Source organism: Echinops telfairi, unplaced genomic scaffold (genome assembly GCF_000313985.2).
Source record: "Echinops telfairi isolate 266 unplaced genomic scaffold, ASM31398v2 ScPeMD7_3;HRSCAF=10, whole genome shotgun sequence".
NCBI classification, from domain to species: Eukaryota; Metazoa; Chordata; class Mammalia; order Afrosoricida; family Tenrecidae; genus Echinops; species Echinops telfairi.
Window position 1 is genome coordinate 3,566,852 of NW_022103899.1, and position 20,217 is coordinate 3,587,068.

General features: G+C 43.6%; 1 protein-coding gene across 1 annotated transcript in view; it reads right to left on the bottom strand.

Annotated features, from left to right (window-relative positions):
• The window catches only part of PDE11A (phosphodiesterase 11A), a 441,211-nt gene that overhangs the window by 153,711 nt on the left and 267,283 nt on the right, over positions 1 to 20,217 (bottom strand). The window contains exon 10 of the mRNA XM_004701714.1: positions 16,446 to 16,496. Coding sequence (XP_004701771.1) covers positions 16,446 to 16,496 — 51 coding nt within the window. The remainder of the gene's footprint in view (positions 1 to 16,445; positions 16,497 to 20,217) is intronic.

Consider the following 20,217-nt stretch of genomic DNA (forward strand, 5'->3'; position numbering starts at 1 on the left):
GGGCGACACTCTGCAGGCTTTCTGCCCCACACCCAAGCCAATGAATAAGTCGCCTGTGTCACTACCATATTCCAGGTCATGTGCACACACAAACATTATGATATCTTGAAATGACTTGACAATTTACTGTCTTCCTGGTTTTACCCATTTTTCAGGAAATAGGGCTTGGAAATCCTTGCGTGGAGCAAGGACGGCACCCAGTGGCCAAAGTGTTGCATCTCAGACCATTTTTCCATGCGATCTTTTTAGAGTCAGTGAACTGCCTGCCGCTAGATGGCTTTCAAATGCCAGGGTCTACTATCCCTTTAAGCACACTCGTGCGCACCCACGTACACGTGTACACACACACACACACACACACACACACACACACACACACACACACACTATGCAGGGATTAATTCTGAATAATATTTTATGAAAATATTTTAAATTTACTTTGAGAGTCTCATGTTAAAATCATATTTCAGATATTCAGCTTCCCACCCAACACGTGCCTTATAGAAAGGATTGTCAGCATAGGTGCTATTCTACAGACCTAAATGCAACCTCAAGTTCGCTTCACATGCCTCTCCACCCTCCCACACCAAGAGTCTGTTGAAAAACAAGCTCTCTGCCATGGAGCCATTCCCACTCACAGGGACCCTAGAGGGCAGAGTAGAACTGCCCCTGCGGTTTCTGATCGGTTCACCTGTACACGAGTGCAAAGCCTCCTCTTTCTCTCAAGAATCTGGTGTCTCCAATCTGCTGACCTGGTGGTTAGCCGGCCAAAGCGTAACCCACTCTGGCACCGGGGATCCCTCCAGTAGTCTCTAGCTCCTAAACCCTCCTGCATAAGACTTCATCTCCTGACAAGGGCTTTCTCATGAAGTCGATGGTCGCAGTCTCGTCCCCTTGTCAACTTTCAGACCAGGCAGCCCCGGAGAGCACAGGGTCGGAGAGCACAGGGTCGGAGAGCACAGGGTCGGAGAGCACAGGGTCAGAAAGCGAGACTGTTCTCTTGTTCCTGGGAGCTTTCTAGATGCGCAGAGACGTCTGTACAGCTAGATAGCCAATCAGACGGTGAGGAAGATAGGTGGATGTCAGAATAATAGGTCGTACAGGCTCTTGCTAAGAATGATGCAGTGTCCCCACCCCATGTGCTGGCTCTGAGTTCCATAGGTTTCTAAGTAGTTTGAAACCTCAGGACATGAGGTCACATGTAGAGCGTGAGCCACCGTATGAAAAGAAGTTTGTACTAAACAGTCTGCCTTTCTCAGGTCGCATCACCATTCACATTATGTGCCCGCAATACTATCAATATGCCACAAAGGCTAAAACAGCGGTTCCCAACCTGTGGGTCACGACCCCTTTGGGGGTCGAAAGACCCTTTCATAGGGGTCGCCTGATTCATAACAGTAGCAAAGTTACAGTGAGGAAGTAGCAACAAAAATAATGTTATGGTTGCGGGGGGGTCACCACAACATGAGGAACTGTATTAAAGGGTCATGACATTAGGAGGGTTGAGAACCACTGGGCTAAAAGAATAAACAATTCAATCAAAAGAAAATTGCTTAAGGAAAAAATTCCATGAAATTGTTTCTACTATATTATTTGAGGAGAAATGTCCTTTTCAAGGTCAGAGCCAAACATCGGTGTGGGGAAAATTAAAGTGAAGTAGGTCCATTTTCCTTTCTGGTTCTGTGGTTGTTGTTATTATTGAACCACTTAGAACAGAATAGAACTGCTTCCTAGCATTCTTCATACTAAATTTCTATGGAAGCAGACAGCCCCTTCTTTCTCCTAAGGAGTATCTGGTGTGTTTGAACCACTGACCTTCTGGTTAGCACCCCAACATGTGACTTAGGGTGCCACCAGAGGTTACAGGTTTGAGAAAAGTTTTTACATGCTCTTCAGTCTTATGATTCACAACAGTACTATTAATTGAACACATACAGGTAGCACTAGTATATAACTTGACATAGATGAGCTTAAGATTCTTGCTAAGCTAAAATAATTATTTTCCTCAGACAACTTTCAAATTGCTATATTATAGAACCTTCAAATATTGTAAAGTCATGGTAGGCTTTGGACATCACTTATATAATATTCGTTAAGCTAAGCTGAACCTCCCATCAAATACCCCAATTCTTAAACAGTGCTTAAATCCATCTTTCTCTTGGGGGGCAGCTGGTGGTTTTGAACTATCAACCTTGTGATTGGCAGCCCAATGTATAACCACTATGCCACCAGGCCTCCTCTTTCCCTAGAGGGATATGTATCCTAGAGATAATTTTACAGGCTCATAAAATTATAGCATTTTGCAGTAGGAAATGACTTTCTTTTCCAGGTGAGGAAAGCTGAGGTCTAGAAGTTTTAAGTGGCTCTTTTGTCTCCTCACATGCTTGCCTCGCTCCAGTCTACGGTACCCTTACAGGAAGGAGCTCCGGCTTCCGAGGCTTCAGAAAACCCTCTGGTCGCAGCCGATATTCCTCTTTCATGTAGCGCTTGTGAAATCAAGGAATGGCATCACGATTCATACACATTTTTAAGATTTTGTATAGGTCCATTTTTAATTGAGAACAAACAAACAAACATGAAGAAATATCCAACTCCCTCAGATTTCAAAGTAGATAGAAAAGGCAGAATAGAGGACGATAAACCCACTCCTCACTTACTGCTGTGGCTAGTTTCCAAAGATCAGGTTGTTATGTAAGAAAAATGAACCACGGCTGCATCAGATCACAGAATGGAGGATGCCATCTACATCACATCATTACATAACTGCCCAATTGTTACCCAGTGTTAACCCCCTGAGAATCAGCATGGCCAAGGTGACACATAACCATCACAGCCAAGGTGAGTTACTCTTGCTTACTACCTTGGGATTCCTTGCTGCTGGACATATGTGGGGGGATTCAAAAAGAACATGGAAAACATTCCATTGCCTTTCTATTCTGCTTTTCTATCAACTCTAGGAAGCCCCCTTCTCACATCATTAATACACGAAATCATCAGAGAGAAAATGTTCTTACTATTGTCATAAATGAGACATGTCAGCGAAGGAGATAGTGGATAGGTAAGCAGCAGGTGTGCAGATAAAAGATAATGACAAAGGCATCATTGGAAGAGTATGGTTATCCTGGCAGCTGTGTATGGGATGGATGCGGGAAGGGTAAGACAAAGAGGCAGGGAGCTCAGTTAGAAGAACACTGTATTCGAGGTGCGTGAGGATCTGAGCTATCGCGAGGACACTGAGCATGGCTGGGATGGGCCAAGCGTGAGCTGTTTTGAAATGAGAGTGGATGAATTTGGCAGCATGTGCAGGGTGAGGAGGTGTAAAGGCTCAAAGATAAGTGCACAAATATGCCCAAAGAGTTCATCAGAGAATCAGGTGTTTTTAGCTGCCATTTATCCTGAATGAGCAGAGGAGGGAGAGGCAACCATCATGACAATTAAACTGAGGCCATGTTATCAGGGCTACCTGCTCTCACTTCCCAGCTCCGTAGCCACAGTTTGGGCTCAAGCACAGGAGCACTTGTGGAGATGGCCCGGCGCTGGGTAGTGTTTCATGCTGACGCACATAGGAGTCAGGACCTTAGGGCACCTAACAGTGACGGCAACAGCGTGTCTCTAGTTACTTGTACACAGTCGATTCTGACCCCAATGGCCTTATACAAAGCGATGGGTCGTTTCAGGACTATCAGTCCTTACAAAAGCAGAAGGCCCTCATCTGTCTCCCATGGAGTGACTGGCGGGTTCAAGTTGCAGACGTGTGGTTAGCAGCCCAGAGCATCACGCACGACACCCAGCAAGGCTCCTTATTAGAGGAAGACGGAGTTAAAAGGACACAGAAACCCTCATGCTCAGGAAGGTTCTGACCCCCTTGGTCTTTCACATGTGGTTCAGGGACCCGGGTTCCCACGAGGCCACACGATCCGCCTCCACTTTTGTCTTCTCTGGATGTCATGGCTCTGTTTCCTCATGCTCTAAAAACCGAAGCCAAATGGCTTTTTATTGAATTTCCTCCAGCTTGAACTCCTGGGTTTTCAAAGGTGTCTCTTAAAGAAGGCCGTGATGTGCAGAAGGAAGACTGGGGTAGAAAGACTCCCAGGTATAATCTCCCTTCCCAAAATGATGCATATTCTCAGTGACCTTTTGGAGAGCATCTCTTTGTTTTCAAATGGAAAGAGGTGACAGGTACTGGCTATTTACATTTATTTGGGGGGAAGCTAGGGTCACCACAGGATAGATTTGGTCAGGCAAGTCCTTGAGGGCCTGCTCTATGCCTGGATGTAGCTGCTTCGCTCAGCAGTATATGAAAGGCAACCTCACCCCCCTCATGCCTCCTCCTTCCTCAGGATGTGCAGTACTCCAGAGTGACAAAGTACAACCATCCTTTTTCTGATGGGGTGTTTGATGAAGACACAACTCATAAAGCAAATCCCACATAAACACACAGACATTTCAACACAAAGCACCGCGCATATTTATGACCGCCTCCTGCGTGGTGCTAGCTGCCTGGCTCAGTCTGCTCCTTACAGCAGGAGGTGCCCTTTAGGGTGCTGATTCAGCTCTCTCTCTGCAGTCAATTTCCTGATGAAAGGTTCAATAACTTTCTCTGACCAAAAAAAAGAAAAGAGTCCTCGGATATTAAACTCAGCATAAATACTGTTTAGAGTCAAAACAACCCCTTAAATTTAGGAGGTGGGGACAAGGGCAGAGACAGAATAGGTCATGCATACGACCCTACCAAATGCTGTTGGCCTGGCTGTGAGGCCCCGCCATCTTTCCGACACCCTTAGAGTTAAGCTGAGAGGAACTGGGACATCGCGGTTGTGATTGCCAGGAAGGCTCTCAGAGCGGAGGCATGGCAAGTGAGCTGCTTCGCTGGCGATGGTTCTCTTTGAGGAGCCCGGTGGCATAGAGGGTTAAACGGTGGTTTGCTAATGGAAAGGTCTGGAATTCAAACCCACCAGATACACTGCGGAAGATAAATGCCGCTCTGTGCTCCTGTATAGATCTGCAGCCAGGGGAAAACCATGCAGCTGTTGGATCTGCTATAGGGTCGCAATGCCTGGGAATCCCTTCTAAGGCCGTGGTTTGGCTTTTTCTTTCTCCAGTACTCTGAGGCCCTGGGTTATCCCCTAAGCTGTGGAGGTGCCTCATGAGACCACCTGCCTTGAGGTAGAGAAACCGCAGGCATGGGGTTGGGAGGTCCCCAGGCGGTGTTAGCTGTCAGTCCTCCATACTCCCTGCTGCGCTGCTCTCCCTTGTCCGCACTCACAACTGCACCTGAGGTTTGGGGGACAAGCCATGGTCACTGCTCTCTCCACAACCCATCCTGAGAGGACTGAGCTTTTCCATCAGCCTGGAAATAGAGTGGACTAGCACACGGGTTGTCCTCAGACCAATTAAAAAAAGCAGTGCCCTCAGGAGACGTAATGACCAGAAGGTCTCCCATGCACTTGGCCAGCCAATTCCTGCTCCTCGTTCAGGACCTGGGTTATGAATAGAATTGTGTTCCTCCTCCTCCAGGATGTGTTGGAATTCTGATCCCTGCAATTGTGGATGCAGTCCCTTTGGGGATAGGCTTTTCTTTTTATATTGATGAGGTGCGTCATAAACTTATTCTCTTGAGATAAAAAAAGGGAGCAGATTTGGGCCAGAGAAGCAACTACCAATGACGGGAAAGCTACATATCCTGGGGAGATCTCCAAGCAATCCAGGGATGCAGAGTCTACTGACATGGAAAGAGGGTCAGTAGAGAAAACGCCTACCCCTAGAGCCAGTGTCCTGAATTTGGACTCCTGGTCTCCCTTCACTGTGAGAAAACAAGGTTCTGCTCTTTAAAACCACCCACTGGTGACAGTTCTGTTTCAGCAGCATGAATAAGCAGAGGCAATGTATGGCTTTTACAGCATCACTAAAAGGGTGGTGTAGCAGGCTGAATTTTCTTATACATACAGCTGAATAGTTTATGATCAAATTTATGTTCTCAAATCTAATTACTTAAAAAAAAGGTCTAGCAATCCACACCCCATTGATCACTCCATCTCCTGACATCAATCCCATGGGTGGGGCCCGAACGCCTCTTTGTGAGGCACCATTCTCATATCAGTATATCAAGGCTGCAGGGCGTATCTATCCTTTGTACTTTAATTTATTGATTTTACTGGGATATTAATTTGTGGCATATGCATTCATACCGAAAACTTGAAATACACAGGAGAGAGTCCACCCAGTCACGTCCCTGTGAGTTACTGGCGTTTAATGACAGAGGCAGTGACAGTACTGTAAACAAGTTCCTCTCTGATTGCAGCCATAACCTGAGTGGTTCTGAACTGAAGGAAGGGATGGTGGGAGGCAGCAATATAACACGAGACTGTTCGTGAGTTGATTTTAATTGGCAAGCTGGCACTACGTAGTGATGGCTGCTTGGTCTGCCCACTGCAATGGAATCGAAATCAAGTGCATAAAATTACAGGAGCATATAATTGGTGTACTAAACTCATTTTCTTATGTTATCACAGCTGGCATCATCAAGTTATTAAAAGCCCTTAAACCAGCCATCTTCAAAGAGATCTAATTGTCACAATGGTCTTCATGGTTTATTTCCGTTAGCACAGAGCAGAAGAGATGTAAACAGGCCCTAGCACCTGCATGCACTTTATTTCACATTCATGCAAGACCGGTGAATGTTAATGAGCAGCAAAGCCATTCATTAAATCTGGATTTCTTCACACAAGCACAGGGCAGCCAACACATAAATGAGAAATTATTAGCAATAGAATCGGAGACACACTTCTAAAAATCGTTATTTCATTAGTTCCAGGAAGTCTGGCATCTTTCTCTGTATGGCCAATGGGTTGTTTCCCTGCAGTTGGGATGCTTTATCAGAATCAGGAATTTAAGTTCAGGTTCTTTCATCCTTGGCTGAGCAATTAGAGATTGTTTTGCCTATTTTCTCTGGTCGGGTAAGACAGTGATACTTTGAGAAGGATATATATATATATATATTAATTTTAACCATCATTCATTTAACCACCACCACATACTCCCCAAAGATTTTTTTTTTCAAGCAGGGAAAGTAGCATGAACAAAATCAAGTAAAACAAAACACCCTCTTCCTCATATTATCCTTGGCTATGGAATGAAATCCCAAACAAAAAGGAGTATGAAATAGGAAAGCCAGCTATGATGAAGAGTAAGGTGGCATCAGACTCCAGGGTAGCAGAAACCATCCGAATTGACTGCCCACCGAAGGCTGGTGATTCAGCCCACCCGCTGGGCCATGGGAGAAAGGCTGGTGATTCAGCCCACCCGCTGGGCCATGGGAGAAAGGCTGGTGATTCAGCCCACCCGCTGGGCCATGGGAGAAAGGCTGGTGATTCGCTGCCCTGAATGCTATAGCCAACAACAACAACAACAACAACACAGCCTAAGGAGCAGTTTACTCTCTTTTCTAGCTGGAAAATTCCTCAGTACTTGTTTTCCTGGCCTTTTGTTCACCAATGTAGTTTTCCATTTTCTTAAAATTTCTGCACACTAAGTCTCCACGAACATGTTCTATCCCTTCCAGAAGATCTCTCACGATTACTCCTTTCGAATGCCAGAGCTCAATCTTCATAAACTTCTAAGTGGACCTCTCACTCCTAAATCTAACAGACCCTCCAGATCCCCTTGGAAGCTCCTGTTTTTATTGGAACCCCCTTTATTTCAATGGAAGAAAGATGAGGTGTTCTACCCCCGTAAGAGTTACAGGCTTGGAAACCCACAGGGGCAGTTCTATTGTGTCCCATAGGGTCACTAAATCTACTGGGTGGCAGTGACGTCTTTGGCTTTGTTTGAAGGCACCCCAACAAGACTATATCAAGTACGTGACTGAGAGGACCCATCTGTGGCACCCACTGTTTGCTTCTAGACATTATCCATGAGGGGGTAACACCTCGTCCCCAACACGAAACAAGACAAACGGAAGAAACCTCTGCTGGACGGAGCTTTCATGGTACGCATTTTTCCTGCTAGGCAAACAACGAGCAATTTGCTCTGAGTTAGTGCACTCAGTGGCATCACCTGGGATGGTTCTCTCTGGTCAATCTGAGCAGTTTCACTTGAACTTTTTTCTGATGGTCGATTTAAGAGAACAGCATGTGGCTGTGAAATTTTATTTCCTGCTTGGGAAAAATGCTGCAGAAACTGTTGTGATGCTGGACAGAGATTACAAGGGTAGCACTATGGAAAAGCTCAAGTGTATGGGTGGTTTTCTTGTTTCAAAAAAGGTGAAATGTCGATTGATTACAAACCTCGCTCTGGACGTCGGTCAACTTCCCAAATGGATGAAAATGTTGACAAAGTTAGTGCACTTGGGCTCAAAGACCAATGATGGACCATTGAAGAGATGGGGGAGTTATCTGGTCATCTTGGAACTCAGTTCATCTTGGAGCTAATTTTTTTTTAAATCATTTTATTGGGGTCTCATACAACTCTTATCACAATCCATACATACATCAATTGTGTAAAGCACATTTGTACATTCATTACCCTCATCATTCTCAAAACATTTGCTCTCCACTTAAGCCCCCGGCATTAGGTCCTCATTTTTCCCCTCCCTCCCCCCTCCCCCTCCCTCATGAACCCTTGATAATTTATAAATTGTTATTTTGTCATATCTTGTCCTGTCCGATGTCTCCCTTCACCCACTTTTCGGTTGTCCATCCCCCAGGGAGGAGTCACATATAGTTCCTTGTAATCAATTCCCTCTTTCCCACCCACTCTCCCTCTACCCTCCCAGTATTGCCACTCACACCATTGGTCCTGTAGGGATCATCCACCCTGGATTCCCTGGATTTCCAGTTCCTATCTGTACCAGTGTACATCCTCTGGTCTAGCCAGACTTGCAAGGTAGAATTCGTGTCATGATAATGGGAGGGGGGAGGAAACATTTAGGAACTAGAGGAAAGTTGTATTTTTCATCGTTGCTACATCACACCCTGACTGGCTCATCTCCTCCCCGAGACCCTTCTGCAAGGGGATCTCCAGTGGCTTACTCATGGGCTTTGGGTCTCCACTCTGCACTCCCCGCATCATTCACTATGGTAAGATTTTTTGTTCTGATGATGCCTTATACCTGATCCCTTCGACACCTCGTGGTTGCATAGGCTGGTGTGCTTCTTCCATGTGGGCTTTGTTGCTTCTGAGCTTGATGGCCGCTTGATTACCTTCAAGCCTTTAAGACCCCAGACGCTATACTTTTTGATAGCCGGGCACCATCAGCTTTCTTCGCCACATTTGCTTATGCACCCATTTGCTTGGAGCTAATTTTAACAGAAGATTTTGGAACGAGGAGGATCACTATGAAATTTGTGTCTCAGATTCTGACGGACCAGGAAAAGGAACATTGTCTGGAAACATGCCGCGCTTTGAAAGAACAGCTCTGAAGCCACCCAGACATATTTTCAAGGTCATTACTGGTGACGAGGCATGGTGCTATTCTTACCACCCCAAAAGCAAACATCAATGAAGCCAGTGGAAGACACCATTATCACCTCACCCACAAAAAGCTCATCAAGTGAAATCAAAGATCAAGATGATGCTCATTTGTGTTTTTGATGTGAGGGGGATAGTACATTTGAAGTTTGTTCTACCAGGTCAGACTGTTAATCAAGCTCTCCTTTTAGAGGTTCTGAAAAGATTGCCTAACAGTGTGTGACAAAAAAGGTCTGATTTGTGGCAGATGGTGGACTGGTTTTGCCACCACGACAATGCACCTGCTCAGTGTGCCAGTTTTGGGCAAGAAACAGCATGCCTCTCTCTCTTGCCCCACACACTTTATTCACCTGACCTCGCTCCATGCTACTTTGTTTTGTTTCCATGAATGAAGAGGGACATGAAAGGTCAGGGATTTGATGAAATAGAGGAGGTGAAGAAAAATGAGGGAGGTGCTGCCAGCCATCCAAACAGATGAGTTTGAAAAATGTTTCCAACAACCTGAAGGGTTAGCAGACAGACCTGGAACTATTTATAGGCTCCCCCTGCCCCCTTTTCTCGTGTCTATCCATATAAGATAGGCAGGATAACAAATCCCAAGGAGAAAATAATGGGGCCAATGGCTCCGGGGGGACATGGGAGAGGAGGAGGTGAGAGAAAGGGAAGGGACAGCCAACAAACCCAGGGACCTGGGAACAATAAGAGATCTAAAATAGATAGGGAGGAGGGTGTAGAATGCCTCGTGGGGTTTGATCAAGTGCAATGTAGCCAAGAGAAAGTACTGAGAGTCAAATGACGATCGAACATGATAGTGGGATAGGAGGAAAGTGAAAAGAAATAGAAAAAAATTAGGTGGCAAAAGACATTTATAGAGGTACAAATATAGGCATGTAAAAATGTAAATATATAAATATATTAATAGGGATATAAACCTATGTATATATATATTTAAATGTTAAGTATTAAGGTAGTAGACAGGCATTGGGTCTCTACTCAAGTATTCCCTCAATGCAAGAACACTTTGTTCTAATAACCTGGCATTCTGTGATGCTCATCTTCCTGACAAAATCACTGAAGACAAGTGGGTGCATAAGCAAATTAGTGAAGAAAGCTGATGGTGCCTGGCTATTAAAAGAAATAGTGTCTGGGATCTTAAAGGCTTGAAGTTAAATAAGCGGCCATCTAGTTCAGAAGCAACAAGTCCACGTGGAAGAAGCACACCCACCTGTGTGATCATTAGGCATCAATGGGATCAAGTATCAGGCATCAGAAGACCCCAAACAAATATATTGATTCAAATGATGGGGTCAGAGAGGAGACCCAAATCCATCTGAAGACAATTGGACATTCCCTCACAGAAGGCTCACAAGGAAGGAATGAGTCAAGAGGAGCTAATACCAAGGGCTCAAGCAGAAAAAAAATGTTTTGAAAAGGATGATGGCAACACATGTACAAATGTGTTTGATACAATTGATGTATGGATTGTTATAAGAGCTGTAAGAGCCCCCAATAAAATCATTTATTAAAAAAATAAAAATGTTTCCAAGAATGGAATTGTTGATTTGACAAATGTGTTAAGTATAATGGAGAGTCCTTTGAAGATGAGAAAGTTGATTTGTAAACACAGCATAAGTAAGTGTGGTGAAGAAGGCTGATGGTGCCCGGCTATCGAGACCTACAGCGTCTGGGGACTTAAAGGCTTGAAAGTAAACAAGCGGCCATCTAGCCCAGAAGCAACAAAGCCCACATGGAAGCAGCACACCAACATGTGTGATCATGAAGGGCCAAAGGGACCACGCTTTAAACACCAGAGGTGGGGAGGGGAAATCATATCCTCATCAATGAGGGTGGCGCGTGATGAAGACCCAATGCCCATCTCTAGACAATTGGACATACCTTCCAGAGGGGTAGTGGGGAGATGAGTCACTTAGGGTACAGTATAGCAATAATGAAACCCACAACCTTCCTCTGGTTCTTAAATGCTTCCTCCCCCCAACTACCAGGACCCCAATATTGCCTTGCAGACCTGGTTAGACCAGATGAAGCACAGCAGGACAGATGGGAATCAGAAACGCAGGGAATCTAGGACAGATGAACCTCTCAGGACCAGGGGTGACAGTGGCGATACCAGGAGGGAAAGGGGATGAAGAAAGGGGGAATGGATCACAGGGAGCTATGTATAACCTACTCTCTGGGGGACGGGCAGCAGGGGGGTGGGTGAAGGGAGACGCCGGACAGTGTAATATGATACAATATTTTATGAATTATTAAGTGTGCATGGGGGAGAAGGGAGGAGGAAGGGAAGGGGAGGGGGAAAAAAAGGAAAATGAGCTGATTCCAGGAACCCAAGAGGCAAGCGAATTTTGGGAATAATGAGGGCAACAAATGTATAGATGTGTTTTATACAATTGATCTATGTATTGTGATGAATTGTATGAGCCCCAATAAATTGATTAAAAAAAAAAAAGTAAACACATAGCTTTGAAAAAAAATTCCATTTTGGGGGGTACCTCTTGTATATTATATTTTATTTGAATCAATCAATATGAACTTGAGCCCTAGTAGCAATACTTTTGATATACCCTCAAAGCAAAGGTCTCAGTATGTTTGAATGTGAGCATAGGTTGTTAGTGCATAATTCCTCAAAACAGAGCTGCTATTTATCCACAATGTTAGGATGTGGGCATTACATAATACTCTGGCTTGGAATTTCAGTAAATGATTTTTACTGTCTCTGTATAGGATGATTTTAAACCTACTATATTTTAATATTATTGCTGCAGTTGTAACAGATATTAGCTACCAATTAGAATGTTTTATTAACCTTATAATCAAGAAAAGAAGCCATTATGTTATACTTATCCACTATGTCTCAATTACATTGCAATCGGATACCAGTTAATATCTTTCAGGATAAAGTCTAGAACAAATTAGACTAATAATCTTGATAATTTTAAGATGAAATAGCTCTTTTTTCCCTCAAATTTAAATACTTCATGTTTTTAGTATGTTTGTGAGATAAAAATAGAAACGTGTGGCCAATTCTATGGTAATGAGGTTTTCTTCAAGCAAACAATTAAGTCTGGACATGGGAGCTGGCAGCACATAGGTGTGATGGAGGGAGAGGACACAGTCTCGTTGCTCTCTGTGTCGTGCCTGCTATCCCTCTCTCACTGAGACAGCCTGCCTCTCTGCCTGCACACCTACCAGCCGTCCTGCAGAAATGCTCCAATTTCCTGCAGTCTTTTGACAAATGAGGCCCAGTATACATGGTGCTGGCTCCTCATCTCACTAGGGCTTATGCTACTGATGTAAAATTTGGTGCAGATGCCTGGGTCTTAATGCTTCACGGTGTAAACCTTGTAGTCAATACTGCAGCCATTACTATGGGGTCAAAGGGAAAGCAGTGATATTAAGCAGAGCTGAGGAAGTCCCAAAGTAAAAGATGGTGTCACTTTTGCAAAACCAATTGAATTCAAGGATAAATGCAAACATATTGGGGCCCAACTTGTTCAGGATGTTGCCAAGATCGCAAGTAAAGAGTCTGGGGACGGCGCTCCCAGTGCCACTGCAGTGGCATGCTCTATTGCCAAGGAAGGCTTTCAGAAGATTAGCTGAGGCGTTCCATACAAATAAAAAAATTAAAAACCCTGCCATCATTGAGTTGATTCCTACTCATCGAGAACCTGTAGAACCGCCCCGGTGTGTTTCAGAAACTGTGACTATGGGAATCGAAAGCTTCAGTGATTTCCCCCTAGTGTCTGGTGGCTTCAAATGCTGACCTTGGTGTTAGTAGTTCCGTGTGTAACCACTGTGTACCAGGGCTCCTCAGCAAAGGTGCTCATCCAGTGGAAATAAGGAGAGGTGATGGCAGCGGTCATGGTTAAACTTAAGAAGCAGTCTAAACCTATACAAGAAATTACTCAGGTTGCTAGGATTTTGCAAATCGAGACAAAGAAATTGGCAACATCTTTTCTGATGCAATAAAATCGGTTGAAGGAAAGAGAATCGTTTCAGTAAAGGATGGACAAACACTGAATGAAGAATTAGAGATATTGAAGGCATGAAGTTTGGCCAATGTTATATTTCCTCATACTTTATCAATACATCCACAGGTAAAAAACATGAATTGCAGGATGCCCATATTCTATTAAGTGACAAGAAAAGTCCTAGTCTCCAGTCTATTATACCTGCTCTTGAAATTGCCAGTGCTCACTGTACACCTTTGGTCATCATTGCTGAAGGTGTTGACAGAGAAGCTCTAAGTCCCCTCGGTTTGAACAGGTTAAAAGTTAGTCTTTATCGTTGGATAGGGTAAGATATGATAAAATAATAATAATTTATAAATTATCAAGGGTTCAGGGGGAGGGAGGAATGGGGAAAAATGAGCTGGCACCAAGGGCTCAAGTAGAAAGCGGGTGTTTTGAGAATGATGAAGTCAACATATGTACTAATGTGCTGGACACAAATGATGTATGTACAGATTGTGATGAGTTGTATGAGCCCCTAATAACATGATTATTTAATTTTTAAAAAAGTTAGTCTTTATGTAGTAGCCGTCAAAGCTCCAGGTTTTGGTGACAATGAACAGAACTAGCTACAGACATGGCTATTGTTACTGGTGGTGCAGTCTTTAGAGAAGAGGGATTGACTCTGAATCTTGAAGATGCTCAGCCTCATGCCTTAGGCAAGGTGAAGAGGTCATTGTGACCAAAGAGGAAGACATGCTCTTGAAAGGCAAAAGGTGACAACGTTCAAACAGAAAAATATACTCAAGAAAGCATTGAGCATTTGGACATCACAACTACTGCGTATGAAAAGGAAATATTGAACCAAAGTCTGGCAAAGCTTTTGGATGGGAGCTGTGCTAAAAGTTGGTGGAACGAGTGCTGTGGAAGTGAGTGACAAGGAAGACAATTACAGGTGCCCGCGGTGCAACAACAGCTGCAATTGAGGAAGCGTTGTTCTTGGACATGGTTGCTCTCTGCTTCGGTGCATGGACTCACTAACTCCAAGAAGTGAAGATTAAAAGTTGGTACAGAAATTATTAAAAGAACACTCAAAATCCCTGCAAAGACCACTGCTAGGAATGCAGGTGTTGAAGGATCACTGGTATTTGAGAAAATTAGGCAGCGTTCCTCAGAAGTTGGTTGTGATGCTGTGATGGGAGATTGTGTGACTATGGTAGGAAAGGGGATCATTGGTCCACACAGGCTTATGAGAACTGCTCTATGGGATGTTGCTGATTAGCCTCCATGTTTGCCACAGCAGATGTTGCACTTCAAAAGTGCTACAGAAGAGAAGGAGCCTGGCATGGGCAGCGTGGGTGGAATGGGAAGAGGTGCCATGGGAAGTCTAGAAGGGAGTATGCTCTAATGCCTGGAATAGTGCTTTGCCATTTTTGGATGAACCATGATAGGAAGCTCGAGGCAGTGTTCCTCACCAACAACTTCAGAGAAGTCAGTCCAGAGAAGAAAATGGCTGAAGGAAAGGCTTGCTGATACCTTAAGAAAATCCTTACAACCCTCAGGTAGTGGTTTCCGTTGACAATATATACTGGCGCATTGCTCTTGTTGCCCATGCTTTTTGCATTTTTGAATAAAAAGACTTCTGTCCGTTCCTGATACTGGGTGCAAGAGCCATTAGCAATGAACTTTTTTACATCAAATCGTGGAGGCATCTTCACGACTCTTCTGCTAAAATTAGGATTTTTGTGCTTGCTACCACTAGATGAGCAATTAGGAAGCCATCTTTTGTGAACTAAGAATAATCGCGTAGAAAGTAGACAGATATCAAATTATTGGTGACAACCTTTCTGTAATAAAAACTTGTGTAAGGTTAAAAATAAAACACAACTGTCTGAATGTAGAGCAAAAACCTCCAGAATGTAGAGAACTAGCTATATTGGCTTCCAATTCCTCTGGGCATGTTCCCTCCAATATCTCACACAGTCATATGTAGCCCGTTATAAGTTTTCTGTCTTTATTGCTGCCCACTTTACCCCTTTTAGATACAATAATAATTGTAGCAGTAAAAATATAGTGAGACACCCTGTTTTAACTTACTCATGTGGTTAGTTTCCAGAGACCAGGGCCTAAGGCAGAACCGGTGTAATGCAAAAATATAGGATCACCACAAACTCAAAACTCACTGTCTTCAAGACGATGCTGATTCATAGAGACCCTGTAGAACAGGGTAGAACTGTCCCTATGAGTTTCTGAGACTGTAACTCTTTACAGGAGTAGAAAGTTCCCTTTTTCTCCTTCAGAGCAGCTGGTGGTTTTGAACGGCTGACCTTTTGGATGTAATCACTATACCACCAGGGTTACAGGATGATCATATCAGATCACAAAATGAAGGATCACTACATCAGTACGTAATCACCACGTTACATACCTGCCAAATCACTGAGATCGATAGCCGAGTCAAGTTGACGCTTATCTTAACCATAGAAGATCTAGCTTTCTTCTCACTAGCACCTTAGCATTTGTTACTATTTTTTACTGCCAGATGCACATTATTAATGCAAAAAAAATCAGATAAGAGATTTTTAACCATTGTCATTAATGCATCGCTTGCTTTGTCAGCAAGGAGTTAGGCTGCTAACTACAAGGTCAGCAGTTCGAAACCACCAGCAACTCCGTGGGAGAAGGATGAGGCTTTCTACTCCAGGAGAAGCTACTGTCTCAGATATGCACGTGGTTCTGCTCTGTCCAATAGGGTTTGATATGAATTGGAATCAACTCACTGGCAATGAGTTTGGTTGGGCTTTTTTCATTAATACCAATGTTGGATAATGAGCTAGTTGATAAGTGAGGAGAAGAAATATAGAATATTTGCACAGTTTCCTAGTTCCATTCTCCCACTCCCAGTCAGCAGGACTAACTAGAAGCCAGTAATAAAAGGTCCGGAGGCCATATAACATTTAGTTTTATATCCCAAGAGGACAAAGGTTTCTTTTTTTTTTTTTTTTTTACCTTAAACTTGTCAACTTCAGCTTTGGAACAGGTTGCGTGGTAGGACAGCACCTGATTCAGAAAAAAGAAAGCAAAAACTTTAGGAACTGGGCATATTATTTTCTGCAGTTCTCCTGGTTTAACAGAAAGCTTTACTCCTGCATATCACCTTACCACAGCAGTGGATTCTAATATACAACGGAGTTGTGCTAAGAGTCTGTGGTGCAGGTTGTCTTCTGTCCAATGACAGTGGAATCCCTTATAATTAATACCAAGTGGAACTGCCCCACAATAAACACTAAGTTTATAACCAGGATGTTTCTATTGGTAGTTATTTCACCAGGGAGACAGGATGTGGCTCAGACCATAGCTCCCAAATGGTGTATATACTTGTCTAAGAAGGAAAAAAGAGAGAAGAGAAGGAAAGATGGGAGAGAGAAAGGAAGAAAGCGAGGGAAGGGAGAAGAAAGAATTGTGTGTGTATGTGTGTGTGTGTGTACACACATGCGCACCCATGCCCCATGGCAGATACCATAGATGGTGGACTCAATTTCCATTCCTTCTCCTCTTCTCACCTTCCTGCTTTTCGTATAGAAGACATGAAATGGTATTGTGATGACCAGTATTTGCTACCCTTTTGGTAAGTGAATTATGGTGAGGGAGTTTCAAAAATTCATGGGAAAAAATTCCATTATCTTTTCATTCCATTTACACCAAATCTCCTTAGGGCCCCTGGTATTTCTCTGTTTTCTTGACATCAGGCTTAAAATGTGACATTCTTTAGCCAGTGGGATGTGAGGAAGTGATGGGTGCCACTTTGGAGCAGAATTCTTTTTTTTTTCTTTAATCATTTTATTGGGGGCTCTTACAACTCTATCACAATGCATACATACATCAATTGTATAAAGCACATTTGTACATTCGTTACCCTCATCATTCTCAAAACATTTGCTCTCCATGTAAACCCCTGGCATCAGCTCCTCATTTCCCCCTCCCTCCCCGCTCCCCTCCCTCATGAGCCCTTGGTAATTTATGAATTATTATTTTGTTATATCTTACACTATCCGACGTCTCCCTTCACCCACTTTTCTGTTGTCCATCCCCCAGGGAGGAGGTCACATGTAGATCCTTGTAATCACTTCCTCCTTTCTACCCCTCCCTCCTTCCACCCTCCCTGTATCACCACTCTCACCACTGGTCCTGAAGGGACCATCCATAATGGATTCCCTGTGTTTCCAGTTCCTATCTGTACCAGTGTACATCCTCTGGTCCAGCCAGACTTGCAAGGTAGAATTGGGATCATGATAGTGGGTGGGGAGGAAGTATTTAGGAACTAAAGGAAAGTTGTATGTTTCATAGTTGCTACAGTGTGCCCTGACTGGCTCATCTCCTCCCCGCAACCCTTCCATAAGGGGATGTCCAGTTGCCTACCGAAGGGCTTTGGGTCTCCACTCCACACTCCCCCTCATTCACAATGATATGATTTTTGTTCTTTGATGCCCGATAGCTCATCCCTTCAACACCTCGTGATCACACAGGCTGGTGTGCTTCTTCCATGTGGGCTTTGCTGCTTCCGAGCTTGATGGCCGCTTGTTTACCTTCAGGGCTTTAAGACCCCAGACACTATATGTTTTGATAGCCGGGCACCATCAGCTTTCTTCGCCACATTTGCTTATGCACCCATTTGTCTTCAGCAATTGCATCAGGAAGGTGAGCACACAATGATATGGTTTTTTGTTCTCTGATGCCCGATACCTCATCCCTTCGACACCTAGTGATCACACAGGCTGGTGTGCTTCTTCTATGTGGGCTTTGTTGCTTCTGAGCTAGATGGCTGTTTGTTTACCTTCAAGTCTTTAAGACCCCAGATGCTATATCTTTTGATAGCCAGGCACCATCAGCTTTCTTCACCACATTTGCTCATGCACCTATTTTGTCTTCAGCGATCGTGTGGGGAAGGTGAGCATCATGGAATGCCAGTTGAGTAGAACAAAGTATTCTTGCATTGAGGGAGTACTTGAGTGGAAGCCCAATGTCCATCGGAGCAGAATCTTAAAGAGCCATTTTATGGTCCTGGCACCTCCTTATTCCTTCCATCACAGGAAAGAAATCCATATGAGAAGGACTGCTCCCTCAGCGAGTCACTAGAGAAAGACACACAGACAGAGCCACATCCAACCCAAACCTGATGGCAAGTCAGGTGAGCAAGACTTCCACCTTTGCGGTTTATCACATCATAACTAATTGATACACGGGCTTAAAAGCCTTAAACCCAATTTGAAGTCTCTCTGCCCTCATGGCATAGTGGGTTATGTGATGGGTTGCTAACCTAAGGTCAGCAGTTCAAAACCACCAGCTGGTCTCCAGGAGAAAGATGAGGCTTTCTACCCACAGGGTTAGTTCTACCCTGTCCTACAGGGTTTCTATGAGTCAGTAACAACTTGATGGCAGTGAGTTTGAATTTGGTTCTTCTGCTAGTGAGGAGTCCTGAGGAATGTATCAGGCAAGCATTGGGCCACTAACTGCAAGGTTAGAGGTTTGAACCTACCGACTGCTCCCTGGGAGAAAGATGAGTCTATCTGTTCTCATAAAGATGTACAGCTTCAGAAACCCTGCAGAGTTGCTATTAATTGGAATCAACTTGATGGTAATAGTTTCTTTGTTGCTAGGGCTGGCCATGTAGAGTGACTAGTTGATATGGTTTTGGTCAACAAAAAGTAAGTGGAAGTGTTAGGGCTGCCTTATTTCACTTTTTCTTGCTTTCTGGAATCTGATCGGATGGCCTGGAGTTGCAGTAAAATCTAGTGTCTACGAGAGAACTATGAGTGTGGGCACCAACGTGTCATGGTCAGTAGAGTAGAAGGGAAAGAAAAGGCAAGAACACGGTTTCTCTATTGGAGAAAGAAACATGTTGTGTGCTGTAAGGAATACAGGGGGCTTCAAAGAGTTCACGGAAAAACTAATTCCATTATTTTTTTATGATATTTTCTTTGAAATTTTTGAAACACAGACACACAAAAGGACTGGTATTGCCCATTTTTAATTAGACCGTAATCGCGTTTACTCTGCTGGGATAATGGTTGCAGAGGAGTGGCACTACATTCATCATCAAAAATAACATTTCAAGATTTGTCTGTTTGTAATAGGATACTATTTACATGCCTACCAGGGAGATCAATTAGTACAACTGTTATTTAAATTTATGATCCCGCCATTAAATCGAATGATGAATAGGTTGCAGAATTCTACTAGTTTCTTTGGTCTGAAATTGATCAAACATACGATCAAGATGTATTGAGTAATTACTTGTGATTGAAATGTGAAACCTAGAAACAAAGATGAAGGACCAGTAGTTAGTAAATATTGCCTTGATAAAATGAAACTAGATATCGCATGGTCAAATTTTAAAAGACCAATGACTTATTCATCATTAATATATGTTCCAACAACATAAAATGGCAACTATACCCGTAGACCTACATATATGGAATACAGAGGAGTCCAACAGACTACATCTGTGGGAAGAGACAATAGACATGTTCTATGTCATTAACCAAAATAAATCAGCGGCTGACTGTGAAACAGACCATCAATTCTTTAGCTATAAGCTCAGGTTGAAGCTGAGCAAAATTAAAACAAGTCCACAAGAGCCAAACTATGACCTTGAGTATATACCACCTGAATTTAGAAACCATCTCAAGGACAGATTTGCGGCATTAAACACCAGTGACTGAAAATCTGATTAGTTGTAGGATGACTTTGAAAATATAATACATGGAAAAAGAAACAAGTC